This window comes from Cebus imitator, unplaced genomic scaffold, assembly GCF_001604975.1.
Source record: "Cebus imitator isolate Cc_AM_T3 unplaced genomic scaffold, Cebus_imitator-1.0 Scaffold257, whole genome shotgun sequence".
In the NCBI taxonomy this organism is placed as follows: domain Eukaryota; kingdom Metazoa; phylum Chordata; class Mammalia; order Primates; family Cebidae; genus Cebus; species Cebus imitator.
The window spans coordinates 2,342,758-2,358,297 of NW_016107572.1; the positions used below are offsets into that span (position 1 = coordinate 2,342,758).

The window sequence follows — 15,540 nt, forward strand, 5'->3', positions numbered from 1 at the left end:
ATACATGGGCCCTCAGGAAGTTGCTGGGTGGGATGATGGTCCCCAGCCCTGAGTGGCGCCAGCAGGGTAGGAATGCTGTGAGCCAAGCAGGTGCCCATACCAGCCACTGGATGGTGGGCCTGGCACATTCCATGGCACATCCCTGGGTGCACGTGTGTGTTCCGGTGGAGACGAATGTCAAGCATGCGTGGCCCTCCGGGTAATGCCCAAGCCTCTCTGGACAGTCTGCCCCATTGCTGGCTTATCCACTGATGGCGTGGGGAGGGAACCAGCGCTGCTCCCCTCCAGCTTCTCTGACCCTCCCTTCTTCCTGCTCCTCTCTGTGGGTCCCCAGATAAGCCTGATCTCCCACAAGGCCCCCTGGAGGTTCAGGATTGCCACAAGGCTGGTGTCTGCCTTCGCTGGCTGCCCCCAAAGGATGATGGGGGCCGGCCTGTAGAGCGCTACGTGGTGGAGAGACAGCAGGCAGGCAGGAGCACTTGGCTGCAGGTGGGCCAGGCCCCCGCTGACAGCACCACCTTCACGGATGCCCACGTGGAGCCGGGCAGGAAGTACACCTTCCGAGTGCGGGCTGTGACCTCGGAGGGCGCTGGCGAGGCCCTGGAGTCCGAGGAGACATTGGTGGCTCCTGAGGGTGAGAGAAAAGGCTGGGGCTGGGGTTGGGGGACACTCCTGGGCTCCCCGCGATGCTGAGGTGGGCAGACTGTCCCAGAGGCTTAGTGACACCAGCCTGTGATGGGGCTTCAGAGGCCCTTCTGGAGCACTCTAGAGACTCCTTCCCTCAGCTGCATTTGGGATCTGGCACTCAGATCAGGAAGTGTTTTACAGTCTCCGGGAGCGAGGGTATGGGCCAGCAAAGCCCACTGTCTCTGGCTCAGGGAGAGAGGAGCATCCGCCTCCAACATCCTATCAGGGGACTGGAGGCTGAGGGGCCTCAGGGCCGGCTCCAGGCTCCGAGGCTACAGTGCCTTCTCTGTCCCTTCATTCCTTCCTCTGAACAGCCAGAACACTGACCCAGGGCAGGCTGGCTCAGCCCCCACACTCCCCAGGACAGAGTGGAGCGTGGCCTGCCCCAGGTGCCCGTGCCTCCTACCCCAGGGGCTCCCCAGCAGCCGGCACCTTTCCCAGCCTCTGGCTGACGGGACCCCTTCCTGCCCCCAGCTCTCCCCAAGGCTCCTTCCGCACCAGCCATCCTGTCAGCCTCCAGCCAGGGCATTACACTAACATGGACGGCACCTCGGGGCCCTGGCAGCGCCCACATCCTGGGCTACCTGATTGAGAGGCGTAAGAAGGGCAGCAATACCTGGACAGCAGTGAACGACCAGCCTGTGCCTGGTGAGCATGGTCCTGGCTTCCAGAGCTTCCTTAGACCCCTCCTGGCTCCAGGATCCCAGGGAGTTGTCAGTTCCGATTGGTTTAATACAGTGGTTCTCGTCTAGGGTAGTTTGGCAATGTCTGGAGACACTTTTCATTGTCACAACTGGGTGGAGAGTAGACGTCACTGGCCTCTAGTGCGAAGAGGTCGGGGACGCTGTTAAACACCCTACAGCGCCCAGGACGGAGCCCACGCCCGCCTCTCAAAACACCCAAAGAAGGATCTGGCAAAAAAAAAAAAAATGTCTATTGTGCTGAGGTCAAGAAGTCCTGATTCAGAAATCCTGGCTGGGAGTCAGAGATGAAGCTGTTAGCCCTGGCCCCTCTACTTCTGGCCTTGACCTTGGACAGTTCACTTCCTCTCTAGATTTTTTTTTGAGACAGAGTCTCACTCTGTCACCCAGGCTGGAGTGCAGTGGTGTGATCTTGGCTCACTGCAGCCTCCACCTCCTGGGTTCAATTGATTCTCCTGCCTCAGCCTCCCGAGTAGCTGGGACTACAGGCCCGTGCCACCACACCCAGCTGATTTTTGTTCTTTGAGTAGAGATGAGGTTTCACCATGTTGGCCAGGCTGGTCTTGAACTCCTGACCTAAAGTGATCTACCCATCTTGGCCTCCCAAAGTGCTGGGATTGTAGGCGTGAGCCACCATGCTGGGCCTAGATCTTAATTTCCACATCCATAAACTGGAGAGAAGGCCCCCTCTCCCCTCCCCACTAAGTAGTTTCCTGAGAAACAAACTGCATTCTGAGATCAGAAAGAACTTGGAAAAGCCAAAGGGCTGGGCAGATGCTGAGGGGTCTTCTGACAACCCTTAGCGAAATTTCTTTGCCCTGCATGCGTGCTGGGGAAGTCCAGGTTTGAGGAGGAAAGAACGGGCTCAGAACAGCTTCCCAGGAGACCTGGGTTCAGGTCATGGCTCTGCTACTTAGAAGCTAAGGCCTGTCAGGACTTCAGTTTCCTTATCTCTGGAAAGAGAGAGATGAACTAAAGGCATCCTTCCAATTTCACTATTTAGTGATTCTGCTTTATTTAAATATGACAGCAACTCTATAAGGCAGAGACAACCAGGGACATTAAGGCACTTGCCCAAGAACGCCCAGCAAGTCAGTGGTGGAACCAGATAGGGCTCCGGGGCCCCTGACACTATGAGCAGTGCCCTTTCCACCTTGGAGAGAACTGAGTCGCAGCAGGTAGCGGGATGCAGGGAGGGATGTGTTAGAACCCAGGCTTGGTCTCCTTCAGAACTCGGAGGCACCCAAGCTTTCTCCCATGTCCAGCCCCATCAGGGTGGGACTCACATGGGTGGGCTGTTCACAGAGAGGAAGTGGACGGTGGTGGACGTGCAGCAGGGCTGTCAGTACGAGTTCCGGGTCACAGCTGTGGCTCCCTCCGGCCCCGGAGAGCCTGGGCCCCCATCAGATGCCGTCTTTGCTCGGGACCCCATGAGTAAGTAGAGCACCAACCCAGGATGGGGGTGGGGGTGAGCACGGGATAGCCCCAAAGCCAGGTGGGACACGACAGGAGGTCACAGGTCAGGGGCAGTCCTGAAGGAGATGGGCAGGAGGGCTGGGTATAAAAATCAAAAGGCTTCTCGGGTGAAGCATGTCTTAGGGGCCCTACATCAAGATCAAATAGGCCCAGGAGCCAGGCAGTGGGATGAGAAGATTCCTTCCCTGCCAGGTGTAATGGTTCACACCAGTAATCCTAGCTGGTTGGGAGGCAGAGGCAGGAGGATTGCTTGAGCCTGGGAGTTTGAGTCTGTAGTGAACTATGATTGCACCACTGCACTCCAGTCTGCACGACAGAGGGACAATCTTTCTCAAAAAAAAGAAAAGAAAAAAAAGGAGAACCCTTTTCAAGATTGCTTCACTCACTCTTTGGCCTCTACGCAGGCCAGCCCCCAAGCTGGCCCACATGCCCCAGTCCAATAAGCATCCACTCACCACAGTGTGCCCCTCATGCAGGGAAGGGGGCAGGTAACAGGGGAAGCTCAGCATCAATTCTCTAGCCAATGAATATTTGCCCATCACCTACTAAATGGCCAGCATTGTGCCAGGAAGTAGGGGAATCAGTCCTGATCTCTGCCCTTGAGAAACATAGAGTCTGAGATAGCATTTCGTTTCTGAGACCTGTGGTCTCAGGAACATCGAGTGTATCAAGAGATGCCAACTCTGAGAATGACAGGAACAGCAAAAATATCTGTGATCAAAGATGTGTATGATGTAAGCCTATGTATTTACAAGTCCTGCCAGGGGAAAAAGCTGTCTAACCTTGATCCAAATCTAGCTTTTTCACAAAATACCTATGAAAAGCGTCACTCCAGGGCACACGGCTTAGAAAATGCTGTTCTGTATTTCTCCTCCCCTAATGAGCTTGCCTGCGTCAAGTCCTCTGGGGAGCAGCACATTTCTGGCACTTGCTGGATGGGGCAGGTGGTAACACCTGGAGAGCACTCTGTGCCCCACAGGGCCTAGCCCATTGCAGGTGTTCAGGCTGTTTGAATGAACCCAACAAGACCGGAACATCCTGTAAGTGTCATTGTTCAAGTGGTATCTGAGTTTCAGTCCTAGGAAGGGCAGGGTGTGGAATGGAGGGATGGGGGAAGAAAGTCGGCCCATGCAACTTACTCCTTGCAAATGGACCAAGCCTGTCATATCTTTTCTTTTCCCTCCCTCCCTTCCTCCCTCCCTCCTTCTCTCTCTCTTTCCTTTCCTTCTTTCTCCCTTCCTTCCTTTCTTTCTGTCTTTCTCCTTCCTTCCTTCTTTTCTTCCTTTCCTTTCCTCTCCCTTTCTTTCTTCTTTCTTTCTTTCTTTCCTTCTTTCTTTCTTTCTTTCTCTCCCTCCTTCTTTCCTTTTTGCCTTTCATTCCTTTCTCTTCTTTCTTTCCTTTCATTCCTTTCTTTTCTTTTCTTTCTTGGCAGGGTCTCACTCTTTCACCCAGGCTGGAGTGCAGTGATGCAATCTTGGTTCACTCCAGCCTCCAACTCCTGGGCTCAAGCAATCCTCCTGCCTCAGCCTCCTGAGCAGCTGGAACTATAAGCTTATGTCACCATGACCTGCTGAGTTGTTTTTGTAGAGACAGGGTCTCACTATATTGCCTAGGCTGGTCTTGAACTCCTGCTTTCAAGCTATCCTCCTGCCTCAGCCTCCTAAAGTGCTGGGATTACAGGCATGAGCCACAGGCCTGCAGCCTGTTAACCTCTCTGATCAGTGGTGGGGAGTGAAGACAATACATAGGATAAGCAGTGTCTCACATATGCCACAGCAGTCACTCCATTTTCTGGATTCTTGCTGCTGAGATTGCTTGTCCACGATCCAGTAACATCACCTTATTAGAACTTATGAGAAATGCTGAATCGCAGGCGTCACCCCAGACCTCCTGAATCAGGGTCTGTATTTTGACCAAAACGCCCAGGTAACTTCTATACTAATTAAAGTTGGAGAAGTACTGCCCTAGCCCAATGGTTTTCAAACTTCACTGCATATTTAGAAACACCTGGAAAGCTCTTAAAAATGTGGATGCCTAGACTGCACCCCAGAGTAATTACGTCAGAATCTCTGGGGTGGCATCTGGGTGCCAGTATGTTTAAGCTCGCCAGGTGATTCCAACGTGCAGCCAGGCTTGAGGGCCGGAACCCTAGACTGCTGGGCAATTTCCATGCCCTTTCACACTCATTGTGCTTTTTGCTTGTTCTAAAACCTCTGTGGGCGGGTGGAGCTCTTATCATTGTGCTCACGCAGCAAGTGGAGAACAGGAAGCCTGCACTGGCATACCCAAAAGGCACAGTCTTGACTCTGAGAGCTTAGAGTCCAGAATCCAAACACATAGAAGTCTAGTCTTGCGGGATAATAGAACCCAAGAGGTCATCTACTAAAATATCGGTTTTCAGGAATTACAGGAGGATATTTAGGACAAGGCATTCGGCAGGTTGGTGAAGGAATGAGGGGAATGGGTCGAGGAAGGCTTCCTGGGGGAGGTGGCCTGGGATCTGTGTGCATAGCAAAGTACTGGTTAGAGTAAGAATTTGGATCAAGGCTCACACCTGTAATCCCAGCACTTTGAGTGGCCGAGGCAGGTAGATCACAAGGTCAGGGTTTCGAGACCAGCCTAGTGAAACCCCATCTCTACTAAAAATACAAAAATTAGCCAGGCGAGGTGGTGTTCACTTGTAATCCAAGCTACTCAGGAGGCTGAGGCGGGAGAATCACTTGAATCCAGAAGGTGGAGGTTGCAGCGAGCTGAGATCAGGCCACTGCACTCTAGCCTGGTAGGCAGAGAGAGACTCCATCTTAAAAAAAGAAAAAAAAAAAAGAATTTGGATCAAGGAAGACTCTAAAGGCAGAATTGCTAAGTGAAAAAAATTCCCAGCCTCCCACAAGAAAAGCTAATCAATATCCGTGCTGAGTGGCCTCCCTCAGGAGATGCCATTCCTGACGCTCCCATTCGGCCCCGCAGGACCTCCTGGGCCAGTACGGAATCTCCAAGTCACAGACACATCAAACACCAGCGTCACCCTGAGCTGGGCCGGGCCAGACACCCAGGACGGGGATGAAGCCCAGGGATACGTGGTGGAGCTGTGCGGCTCAGACAGCCTCCAATGGCTCCCGTGCCATGCGGGCACCGTGCCAGCCACCACCTACACAGCCAAGGGGCTTCGGCCCAGAGAGGGCTACTTCGTGCGGGTGACAGCAGTTAATGAAGGAGGCCAGAGCCAGCCCACTGCCCTGGACACACTGGTGCAAACCATGCCCATTACTGGTGAGTGCTGCCTCCTCCTCCGACCCCTGAGCCCTGCAGGCCCCTCCTGAGAGGGGGACCGCCGTTCACTTGCTGAGCCAGGATCCCCACCCTCAGTTTCAGCAAGCAACATTTATTGAGCACCTACTATGTGCTGGGCGCTGAGCTAGGCAGTTCCTTCTTAGAAATGTTTTCTCATTTCAACTCTGCTACAAGGTTAATGTTTTTATTCCTAAGTTACAGAAAAGAAAGCTGAGGTTCAAGGTACTTTGCCCAAATTGTCACCCATGGTATGTGGTAGAGCCAGGATTTAAACATGGAGACTCCAAAGTTGATGTTGTCCGGGAGAGAGGGCTGCTGCTTCCTGGGCATGGCCTTAGAAGGCCTACGTGCGGCTCGGCTCCCCCGGTTCATGTTCAGAGTGGGGCATGCCCAGCTCCCCGTTATTATTGAAAAGAGGATTGTCTTTGCCTCCACCTACGAGCCCCTGAGCTGTCTCTGACCCAAGCTGACACTGACCCTAGCCGTCACTGTGACAGTAGGGAGACGCATACACAGCACACAGAGTCCAGACTCCCAGAAGTCTGTCCTGGCTCCCTCCCGAACAGGGTGTGACCTCAGGAAGTCACTGCCTGTCTTAGATTGGTGGTTATCTCATCTGCAAAACATAAGCGCCCCGTCACAAATCAGCATCTTCCTCTGTTCCAGCCTAGCCCACCCCTCTCCGTGCAGCGTCCCTTTCTCAGCTCCTGTCCCTCCCCTGCGAGCATCTCCCCACCAGCCCCTGGGGTCCCCCTGAACAGTCTGCCACCAGCTGCACTCCAGTCCCTCGGAGACCCCAGTGTGTTGGGATCCCAGCATCAATCCAGCAGGCCCAGTCGTCCCCTCCAGCCCTGCCTTGCTGGGGACCAGGAGTCCCACTGCGAGGGAGGAGGGAGGTAACCAGTCCCCTTGTGTGTTTCAGTCTGTCCCAAGTTCCTCATGGACGCCAGTACCAAGGACTTGCTGACGGTCAAGGTTGGGGACACTGTCCGTGTGCCTCTCTCCTTTGAAGTGAGTGTACCTACAGGGGTGTGGGGAGGGAAGCCCAGAGAGGCCAAGGGACCAGACTCAGCCCTGTGGCTCTTTTCTTCGCTGTTCCTTTTTGGCCCCTAGTCAGTTCCCCGGGCTTGTGGAAATCAGGCGAGACCTGATGAAGGAAGGATTCAGGTCCTCCTCGAAGGCACCGCCCTCACTTGGCCACTAGGTGGCCATTCTGCTCCAGGCCCGCAAATCCCTCTAGCGGTGGCTCCTGGTACTGCACCTCCAAACTAGGGCTCTTCCTGTTCTCCACCTCTCCTAGTGTGGGAATTCAGGGAGCCTGCCGTGCAAATAATCCGCTTTGACTTCACAATGTGTTTTTGTGCAAGCATACGACCTGCATTTAACTCAGAGTGACCTCAAGCAACACCAGCACCACCTGACTTTATAACAGTAGGGTGGTGGCTAAAAGTACAAACTGCCTGTGTTCAAATTCTGTCATCACTCACAGCTGTTTGACTTTGGACAAATATATATATATGGTTTTTGTTTTTTTTTTTTTTTTTTTGAGATGGAGTCTAGCTCTGTCTCCCAGTCTGGAGTGCAGTGGTGCGATCTTGGCTCACCGCCACCCCCACCTCCTGCGTTCAAGCAATTCTCCTGCCTCAGCCTCCCAAGTAGCTGGGATTACAGGCAGGTGCCACCACACCCGGCTCATTTTTGTATTTTTAGTAGAGACGGGGTCTCACCATGGTGGCTAGGCTGGTCTCAAACTCCGGACCTCAGGTGATCCACCCGCTTCAGTCTCCCAAAGTGCTGGGATTACAGGCGTGAGCCACCTCTCCCCGCCTGCACAAATATCTTAACGTCTCTGTGATTCACCTTCCTCACCTGTCAAAACGGTATAATAACAGTAACCTATCTCCAAGGGTTGTTCTGAGGGTTCAAGGAATTACTATCTTGAAAGTGCATAAGTAGGGCCAGGCGTATGGCAGCTCCCAATATGTTTGAATATTGTTATTGTTCTTATTGGTTAAAATCATCAGCATCTGTGGAGGAAGCTCATAACATGCAGAGCAAGATTCAAACCATCTATCTTACTCAAAGGACTTGTTCTTAACCATAATAAGACAATGATAATGACAAGAATATTTAACACACACTGAGTGTTTACCATGTCCTAGGCCTTGCTCTCTCTGCTTTCCACCTATTATTATTATTATTATTATTGGTATTTTGAGATGGAGTTTCACTCTTGTTGCCCAGGCTGGAGTGCGATGGTGTGAGCTCGGCTCACCACAATCTCTGCCTCCCAGGTTCAAGCGATTCTCCTGACTCAGTCTCCCAAGTAGCTGGGATTGCAGGCATGCACCACCACGCCCAGCTAATTTTGTATTTTGAGTAGAGACAGGGTTTCTCCATGTTGGTCAGGCTGGTCTGGAATTCCCAACCTGAGCTGATCCACCCTCCTTGGCCTCCCAAAGTGCTGGGATTACGGGCGTGAGCCGCGGTGCCCAGCCTCTATGTATTAATGCCTTAAATTCTCAGAACAATCCCATGGGGTTAGTTAGTTACTATCAGCATCTTCATTTGACTCTGATGCCCAACGTGCCCTGTACTGAGGGCCCTGTAGGGAGTTGATGGCATGGTCACCAGGCAGCTGGGGTGGCCTCCCCACCCTGCTCAGGGTCACCACAGTTCAAGGCCAGGACACCACAATTCTCCTCCTGGACTATTGCTGGGATTCCCAAATTATCTCCGACGTCGTCTTGGGTGCCAAGGTGGTTAATGCTCCCCTCCCCACAAGTCCTTTCTCATTCCCATCCCACCCCTGCCATGTGAATCCAGAGCTCATTATGCTTTCCCGCTCAGAATCTGACAAGAGCAGCTCCTGGCTTGCAGGGTAACATCAGACGTCTGTACAGGTGTGACGTGGAAGGCACGTTGGATTTTTGCTGAACCTCCCGTCCAACTTCCTTTCCTGCTCCACCAACCCACTACCATCCCCACCTGCCAACCTCACACTTTATCACCACCCTTCTTTCCCCCCTGTGTTTTCTTGTCGACTTTCTCCCTGTAGAAGGCTCTTCTCACCGCTTCTGCCTTCGGCCTAGATTAAATGCCATCACTTCCGTGAAACTGCCAGCTGCCCCTTCGCAACTTTTCCTTCCTCTCCTTTCTCAGGCTGTGCCCATGCCTGAGGTGACCTGGCTGAAGGATGGCTTGCCCTTGCCCAAAAGAAGTGTGACCATCACCAAGGATGGCCTCACCCAGCTTCTGATCCCTGTAGCAAGCCTCTCGGACAGCGGTCTCTACACTGTGGTGCTGAGGACCCCACAGGGGAAGGAGGTTGCCCACAGCTTCCGCATCAGGGTGGCAGGTGAGGCAGGCCTGGCTCTGGGCTCGGGATGCTGGCTCGGCCACTCACCAGGGCAAGGAGGTATCCACTGCTCTGGTCATAGGTCTCAGCCACTCTACCAGGGCTGGGTATGCAGGGATGCAAGGTGACTCCATTCTCCACCTCTCCTCCCTGCTTGGTGATAGAAAGTAGAAAAGACCCAGGAAGATTTCCTGGGGACTTCCATTGTTCTGCCTCAGGAGCCTAGAGACGGTCATGTCGTGTCTCCTCTCCAGACTGTTACCGCCCTTACTTCACTCCCAAGACCCAGGGGGCAGAATTGCCGGCAACCCTTGCGTAGGATAAAGGCTTTCCTCCCTAGCCATGGCTCCACACAGCCCCTGCCCTGGAGGTATCCAGAAACGAGCAGACAGAGTAACAGTGGGGCTCTGTAATGCAGCCTCAGGAGAGCCCTGCCTCTGTCCAAAAACGCACGCCTTGTCCTGGATCATTTTACTCAAAAACTGAAGTGAATTAAAATTACTCTTTTGGGGAAATATTCTACCCTCTAGAGATAGCTTTGGACCTCTGGCTAAGCTCACTCTGGCTCCAGTTACCTGCGTGGTGACAAGACTGCGTTCCCCAGGAATCTCAGAAGACCTGGGACCTGGAGGGGGCTGGCAGCAGCCCTGCTGGGTCCCCTCCATGTGACCTCCCTCTGCCGTCTCTCTTGAAGCATGCCCGCAGGCGCCTGGGCCCATCCACCTGCAGGAGAACGTGCTTGGGACGGTCACTGCCGAGTGGGAGCCCTCTCCAGACGAGGCCCAGGGTGTCCCTCTGTACTACGCGGTACTCACGCGCTCCTCTGCGCACGGCCCCTGGCGCGAGGTGGCCGACCGTGTCCACACAAACCGCTTCACCCTCCTGGGCGTCGTCCCCGGCCATGAGTACTACTTCAGGGTGGTGGCCAAGAATGAGCTGGGGACCAGCAAACCCTCGGAGACCAGCCAGCCCTGGTGCATCCCCCGGCAGCGCAGTAAGCAGCCCCTGGGAGCGGGGAGCAGGCAGGGTGGGGGCTGCGCTCAGCTTTGCAGCGGGGTGCACCCAAGTACGGCAGGCTTGCAGGATAGGCGCTGTGGCGGAGCTGGCCCGGAGTACGCCAAATCACAGCCAGCAGCCCTGAGCTGCTGCTCCTCCCACTCCTGCCTCACACACATACCTGTACTGACATCCTCTGCACCCCTGACCTCTGTGGGGAGAACGAGATGGGTGTGGGTGTTTGGGTGTCTGAGATGCCTTTGGGAGAACTTCAAAAGTAGCCTTAGAAAATAAGGTGAATAGAGGTTAATGTTTCTCTGAAAAACAAAATGGGGTGTGTGTGTGTGTGTGTGTGTGTGTGTGTATGTGTGTGTGTGTGTTTTGAGACGGAGTCTCGCTCTGTCTCCCAGGCTGGCGTGAAGTGGTGTGATCTAAGTTCACTGCAACTCTGCCTCCCTGGTTCAAGTGATTCTGCTGCCTCAGCCTCCTGAGTAGCTGGGACTACAGGTGCACGCCACCACACCCAGCTAATTTTTTAGTAGAGACGGGGTTTCACCGTGATAGCCAGGATGGTCCCAATCTCCTGACCTCATGATCTGCCTGCCTCAGCCTCCCAAAATGCTGGGATTACAGGCATGAGCCACCGCGCCCATCCAACAAAATGTATTTTGCAACCAAGTAGATGTGGACCTTAAGATCAGTTACTGGAAAAGTAGGCTATAAAATCAGATGATGGTTTCATTTTCATAAAATACAAACAGATCAGGAAAGCTCTCCACCAAAACGTCAGCTGTGGTCATCTACAGGTAGTGAGTTATGGCTGGTTTTTATTCTTTCTCCTTTGATTCTCTGTGTATTCTAAGTTGTCCACAGTGCATGTGTGTTAGCATGTAGTAAAAGAAAAATCCATAAAGAATTTCAGGAAAAGGGTAGAATGTGTCAAGCCTTGGGGTCCAAATCTGCAGGCCAGATGAGGCAGGCAGCCCCAGGTAAGGCCCACATGGCAGCATCACGAGCTCTTGACCAGACTTGGGCCTCAGCCAGGCCTCCCTCACTTTCCCACCCTCCTCCCTCTGACCCCGGTTTTCACCACAGACAGGTTCACAGTGAAGGCTCCGAGCTACCAGGAGCCCGATCTGAGCCAGAAGCCCCGGTTCCTGGTGGGTCTGCGGTCCCACCTGCTGCCCCAGGGCTGTGAGTGCTGCATGAGCTGCGCGGTGCAGGGCTCGCCCCGGCCCCATGTCACCTGGTTCAAGAACGACCGAAGCCTGGAAGGAAGCCCCGGGGTGTACAGCACCGACCTGCTCGGCGTGTGCTCCCTCACCATCCCCAGCGTGTCCCCGAAGGACAGCGGCGAGTACAAGGCTGTGGCCGAGAACACGCTGGGCCAGGCGGTCAGCACGGCCACCCTCATTGTCATAGGTAATGGTGGCTGCCCTGGCAGTGGGACAGGAAGGAGAGCCAGGAGAGCAGCCACCTGCCTGCCTTCAGAGAACCTCCGGGGGTGGGGGCTAGAAGGATTCAGCCTGGGGTCAGGAGACGGGGACTCTCTGCCTGACTCTGAACTGTCACTTATTTAACCGACCAGCACTGGCCCACCTGGGGTCTTGATTTGCCCACTTTTTAATTAATTAATTTACTTATTGAGATGGAGTATTGCTCTTGTTGCCCAGGCTGGAGTGCAATGGTGCCATCTCGGCTCACTGCAACCTCCACCTCTTGGGTTCAAGCAATTCTCCTGCCTCAACCTCCTGAGTACCTGGGATTACAGATGCCTGCCAGCACACCCAGCTAATTTTTTGTATTTTTAGGAGAAGCAGCGTTTCACCGTGTTGGCCAGGCTGGTCTCAAACTCCTGACCTCAGGTGATCCACCCGCCTCGGCCCACCAAAGTGCTGGGATTACAGGTATGAGCCACCATGCCTGGCTGATTTGTCCACTGTTAAAATGAGGTATTTGAACTTGGTGAACAACCATTGATTGCAGGGCTGTGTACTGTCCACGTAAGCTTCCCAGTGGGGCACGTGACACATGGCAGGCTGAGAGATGAACAGGTGTCTGTTTTGCTCTTTCTTAAATATGTCCAGATATGGACACTTAGTGCCCAGAAAGCCGTGCTGGTTCGCTCATTGGTAGTCTCCTTTTCGGTAGCACAAATAACATATGCAAATAAAATTTTTTCCTTCAATAGTACTTAAAACACCTTATATTTTGAATAGCAATAGAAGGCAACCCTCAATTGACCTTTGTGCAGAAACGGCTCCTCTGCACCGGAGCAGAGCATTTCTCCTCCCTGCAGCGCCTGTGATTAGGCATTTGGGAAGCCACTCGCGAAGCACCCCAGCTTGTGTGTACCACATAGTCCTGGAAAGAAGCTGCTATTGGGGGTGGTTATAGTTCCCCATGGGGCCAGCAAAGGGCTTTACCCAAGCTCGGAGAGCACTGGTGGCTCTGGATTTGAACCCACACCCCCTGACAGCAGAGCCCGTAGCCTGAACCCCATGCTGTTTTCTTCACCGCTAAGCAGGTGTGGGGTGGGGTGGGTGCCCCACCGGACCAGTGGGAATACCCTGTCTTGCAGAATCCAGCTCCTAGCTCCACCTCACCCTGGGATGGTCCTGGACCCTCCGAGCTTCACTTCTGCCACCTGCCCTGGCCCAGGAAGCCAGTCCCAAAGTTTGGAGGCCATGTCCAGAGCCCCAGGAAGACGGAAGTGAGAAGACTCCTGGTGAGGTTTTGGCCAGGAGGACATGAAGTCCTTGGGGAAGAAAAACAAGGCGGGAGGGCATTCCGCCTCCTGGCTCCAAGCTGTCACTCAACAATGACAGCAGACCTCCTGGACCCTCACCATATGGGTTTCTTTCTTCTTCGCTTCAGGAGATCCAGAGGGCACCTCCCTGCAGGATGGGCCAGCTCCTTATTTTCTGGGCTGAGCACCTTGGAGGGAGGGTGGGCACAGATGGGCCTGCTGTGACCCCAAGGAAGAAAGAGGAGAGGAGGTTAGAGGACCTGGGTGAGGACTAGGGCACCGAGGGCATGTGTGTGGGTGGGCACAGGGGTGTGGCATGTTCTCTCTGTACTTTTCGTCATTAAAACATTAGGCTAATATGAGCAGATCATTTGCAGATTTACTGGGGTGGGTGTGTTGGTGGAAAGATTCCCAAAGCAGAGCCTTTATTCCGGGCTCCAGTTGGGAGGATGCGTGGGTTCTGGATGGAGGGAAGAATGGGCTCAGAACTGGATTCTCCTGCAGCCCTGACCTGCACAGCTGTGGCAAGCGGGGGAAAGCCAAGAAGGGTTAGTGGGTGATGGAGACGCCTCTGTTCCTCCTGGCCTGCCTCCTGCACTTCTGGCTGGCAGGAATCCTGTGAGCAGCAGGGCTGGAGGCCTCCCCAAGTGTTACGTGTGAGGACCACAGGGCTGGGGTTGCCCGGGGCTGTTGTGTGTCTGTCACTCTCCAAGATGAGAAAGAGCCTGAGCTGGGGAGAATCCTGCTCCAGGATCTGAGCCCTGTCAGAAGGGATGAAAGAGACCAACCATTGCCTGAGGGTGTGACTCTCGCTCAGGCTCCACGAGGCCTCCTGAGCTTCTCCACAGCCCCCACTGCCCCATGTCACAGGCGGGTCACCCCCCACTGCCCCCAGAACCCCTGCACCCCCTCACACTCCCTTATTCTCAAGCCACGGCCCCGGAACTCTCAGGCTGCCAGGAAATACTCCAGTTTCCAGGAGACAAAAGGAAGGCGGGAGCCCTGAGGAAGGCGGAGCCCCACTCTCTCCCAGGGCATCAGGTGTGAGGCCAGCAGGTGACCCGATGTGCTAGAACACTGCCTGCCTTTCACTCGCTCTGCTCAGACCCTGGCTTCTGCTCCCCACAGCCCCGCCTTTGCCACTAACTGCCGGTCAGCTGCAGGAAGGAAGGAGCGTGAATCACAGGAGGAGGGATTGATGTCAAAACCTGTTTCTGAAGAGTGAGAATATGTGACCAAGGGAGGGCTCCTTGAATCGGAGAGAGAACTGTTCACCCAAAATAGACCAAGAGTGTCCCCCAGAGGCAGGGGCATGGACCAGATGACCTTTTATAGTGCGTTCCTGCCCCCACCAAAGAAACCTGCATGAGCTGTTTTCCTTGGAATTTCTCTCTTATCTCTACTTGCTATCATAGCAGGGCCATAGGGAAAAAGGGAGTTCTCAGAAACTGAGAGGCAGTTGCTTGACACCTCAGCCTCTGTGGGGCTGTTCTCATGAGTGCTTTCCCTGCTGTGTGGTCCTGGAGTTGAAGGAGGGCAAAGCCTCAGGCCAATAGTCTGTGATTTCAGAAATGCAGAGAAGAGGTCATTTGCACAGAGTGGGTGACCTAGTGCCCGTGGCATGCCTAGCTCTGAGCAGACACTCATATTAAGGATGAGAAGAGAGACCTTAAGGGTGGGGTACTGGGGACTGATCTTTTGAGTCAATATAAGGACAAAAGACTGTAACCCAGGATGGCTTTCATGAGATATCTTCATTTCTTTGATGAGCCTGGATCAGGCGCTGTGGAGGCAGAGATGAAGATGACTCAGACCTGAGTCCTATCGCCAAGGGACCCATGGCAGGGAGGCAAGACTTGTATACCAAATCCACAATCCAAGGTAGCCTGTGATGCATACTCTAAGAAAGGCAGCAATAAAGTCCAGAGGAGTGCAGAGGGGGAGAGACGCTGCCGGCTGAGAACCTCGAGGACGGCTTCCTGAAGTGGAAACATCCTTGAGGGAGAAGTAGCAACTAGACGGGCAAAAACGGGCAAGGGCGCATCGGGGCGGAGAACACCATGAGCAAAGTCAAGGAGGGAGGGAAGCACAGGCTGGGTTCAAGCGCTGGCAGGGATTCAGTGTGGACAACTCAAGGTGACCTACATAGCTACCCCAGCCCTTTGGTCTAATGCAAAGGGAAACATCTCTGGACCAAATTTACGGGCGGATGTGTGCTCTGCGTGCCAACCACGATGGAAGCAGAGCTCCTGCCCTCAGAGGCCTGGGACAGTGGAAAGCGG

The 15,540-nt window shown here is 54.0% G+C and overlaps 1 protein-coding gene across 1 annotated transcript in view; it reads left to right on the forward strand.

The window, feature by feature from the left end:
* IGFN1 (immunoglobulin like and fibronectin type III domain containing 1) overlaps nt 1-13,617 on the forward strand; it is a 35,660-nt gene extending 22,043 nt beyond the window's left edge. The window contains exons 16-24 of the mRNA XM_017499416.2: nt 335-634; nt 1,162-1,335; nt 2,694-2,822; nt 5,832-6,134; nt 7,078-7,166; nt 9,318-9,513; nt 10,208-10,507; nt 11,605-11,931; nt 13,091-13,617. Of these exons, the coding sequence (XP_017354905.1) occupies nt 335-634; nt 1,162-1,335; nt 2,694-2,822; nt 5,832-6,134; nt 7,078-7,166; nt 9,318-9,513; nt 10,208-10,507; nt 11,605-11,931; nt 13,091-13,104 (1,832 nt within the window). The 3' untranslated portion in view covers nt 13,105-13,617. The remainder of the gene's footprint in view (nt 1-334; nt 635-1,161; nt 1,336-2,693; nt 2,823-5,831; nt 6,135-7,077; nt 7,167-9,317; nt 9,514-10,207; nt 10,508-11,604; nt 11,932-13,090) is intronic.
* The last annotated feature ends 1,923 nt before the right edge of the window (nt 13,618-15,540 follow it).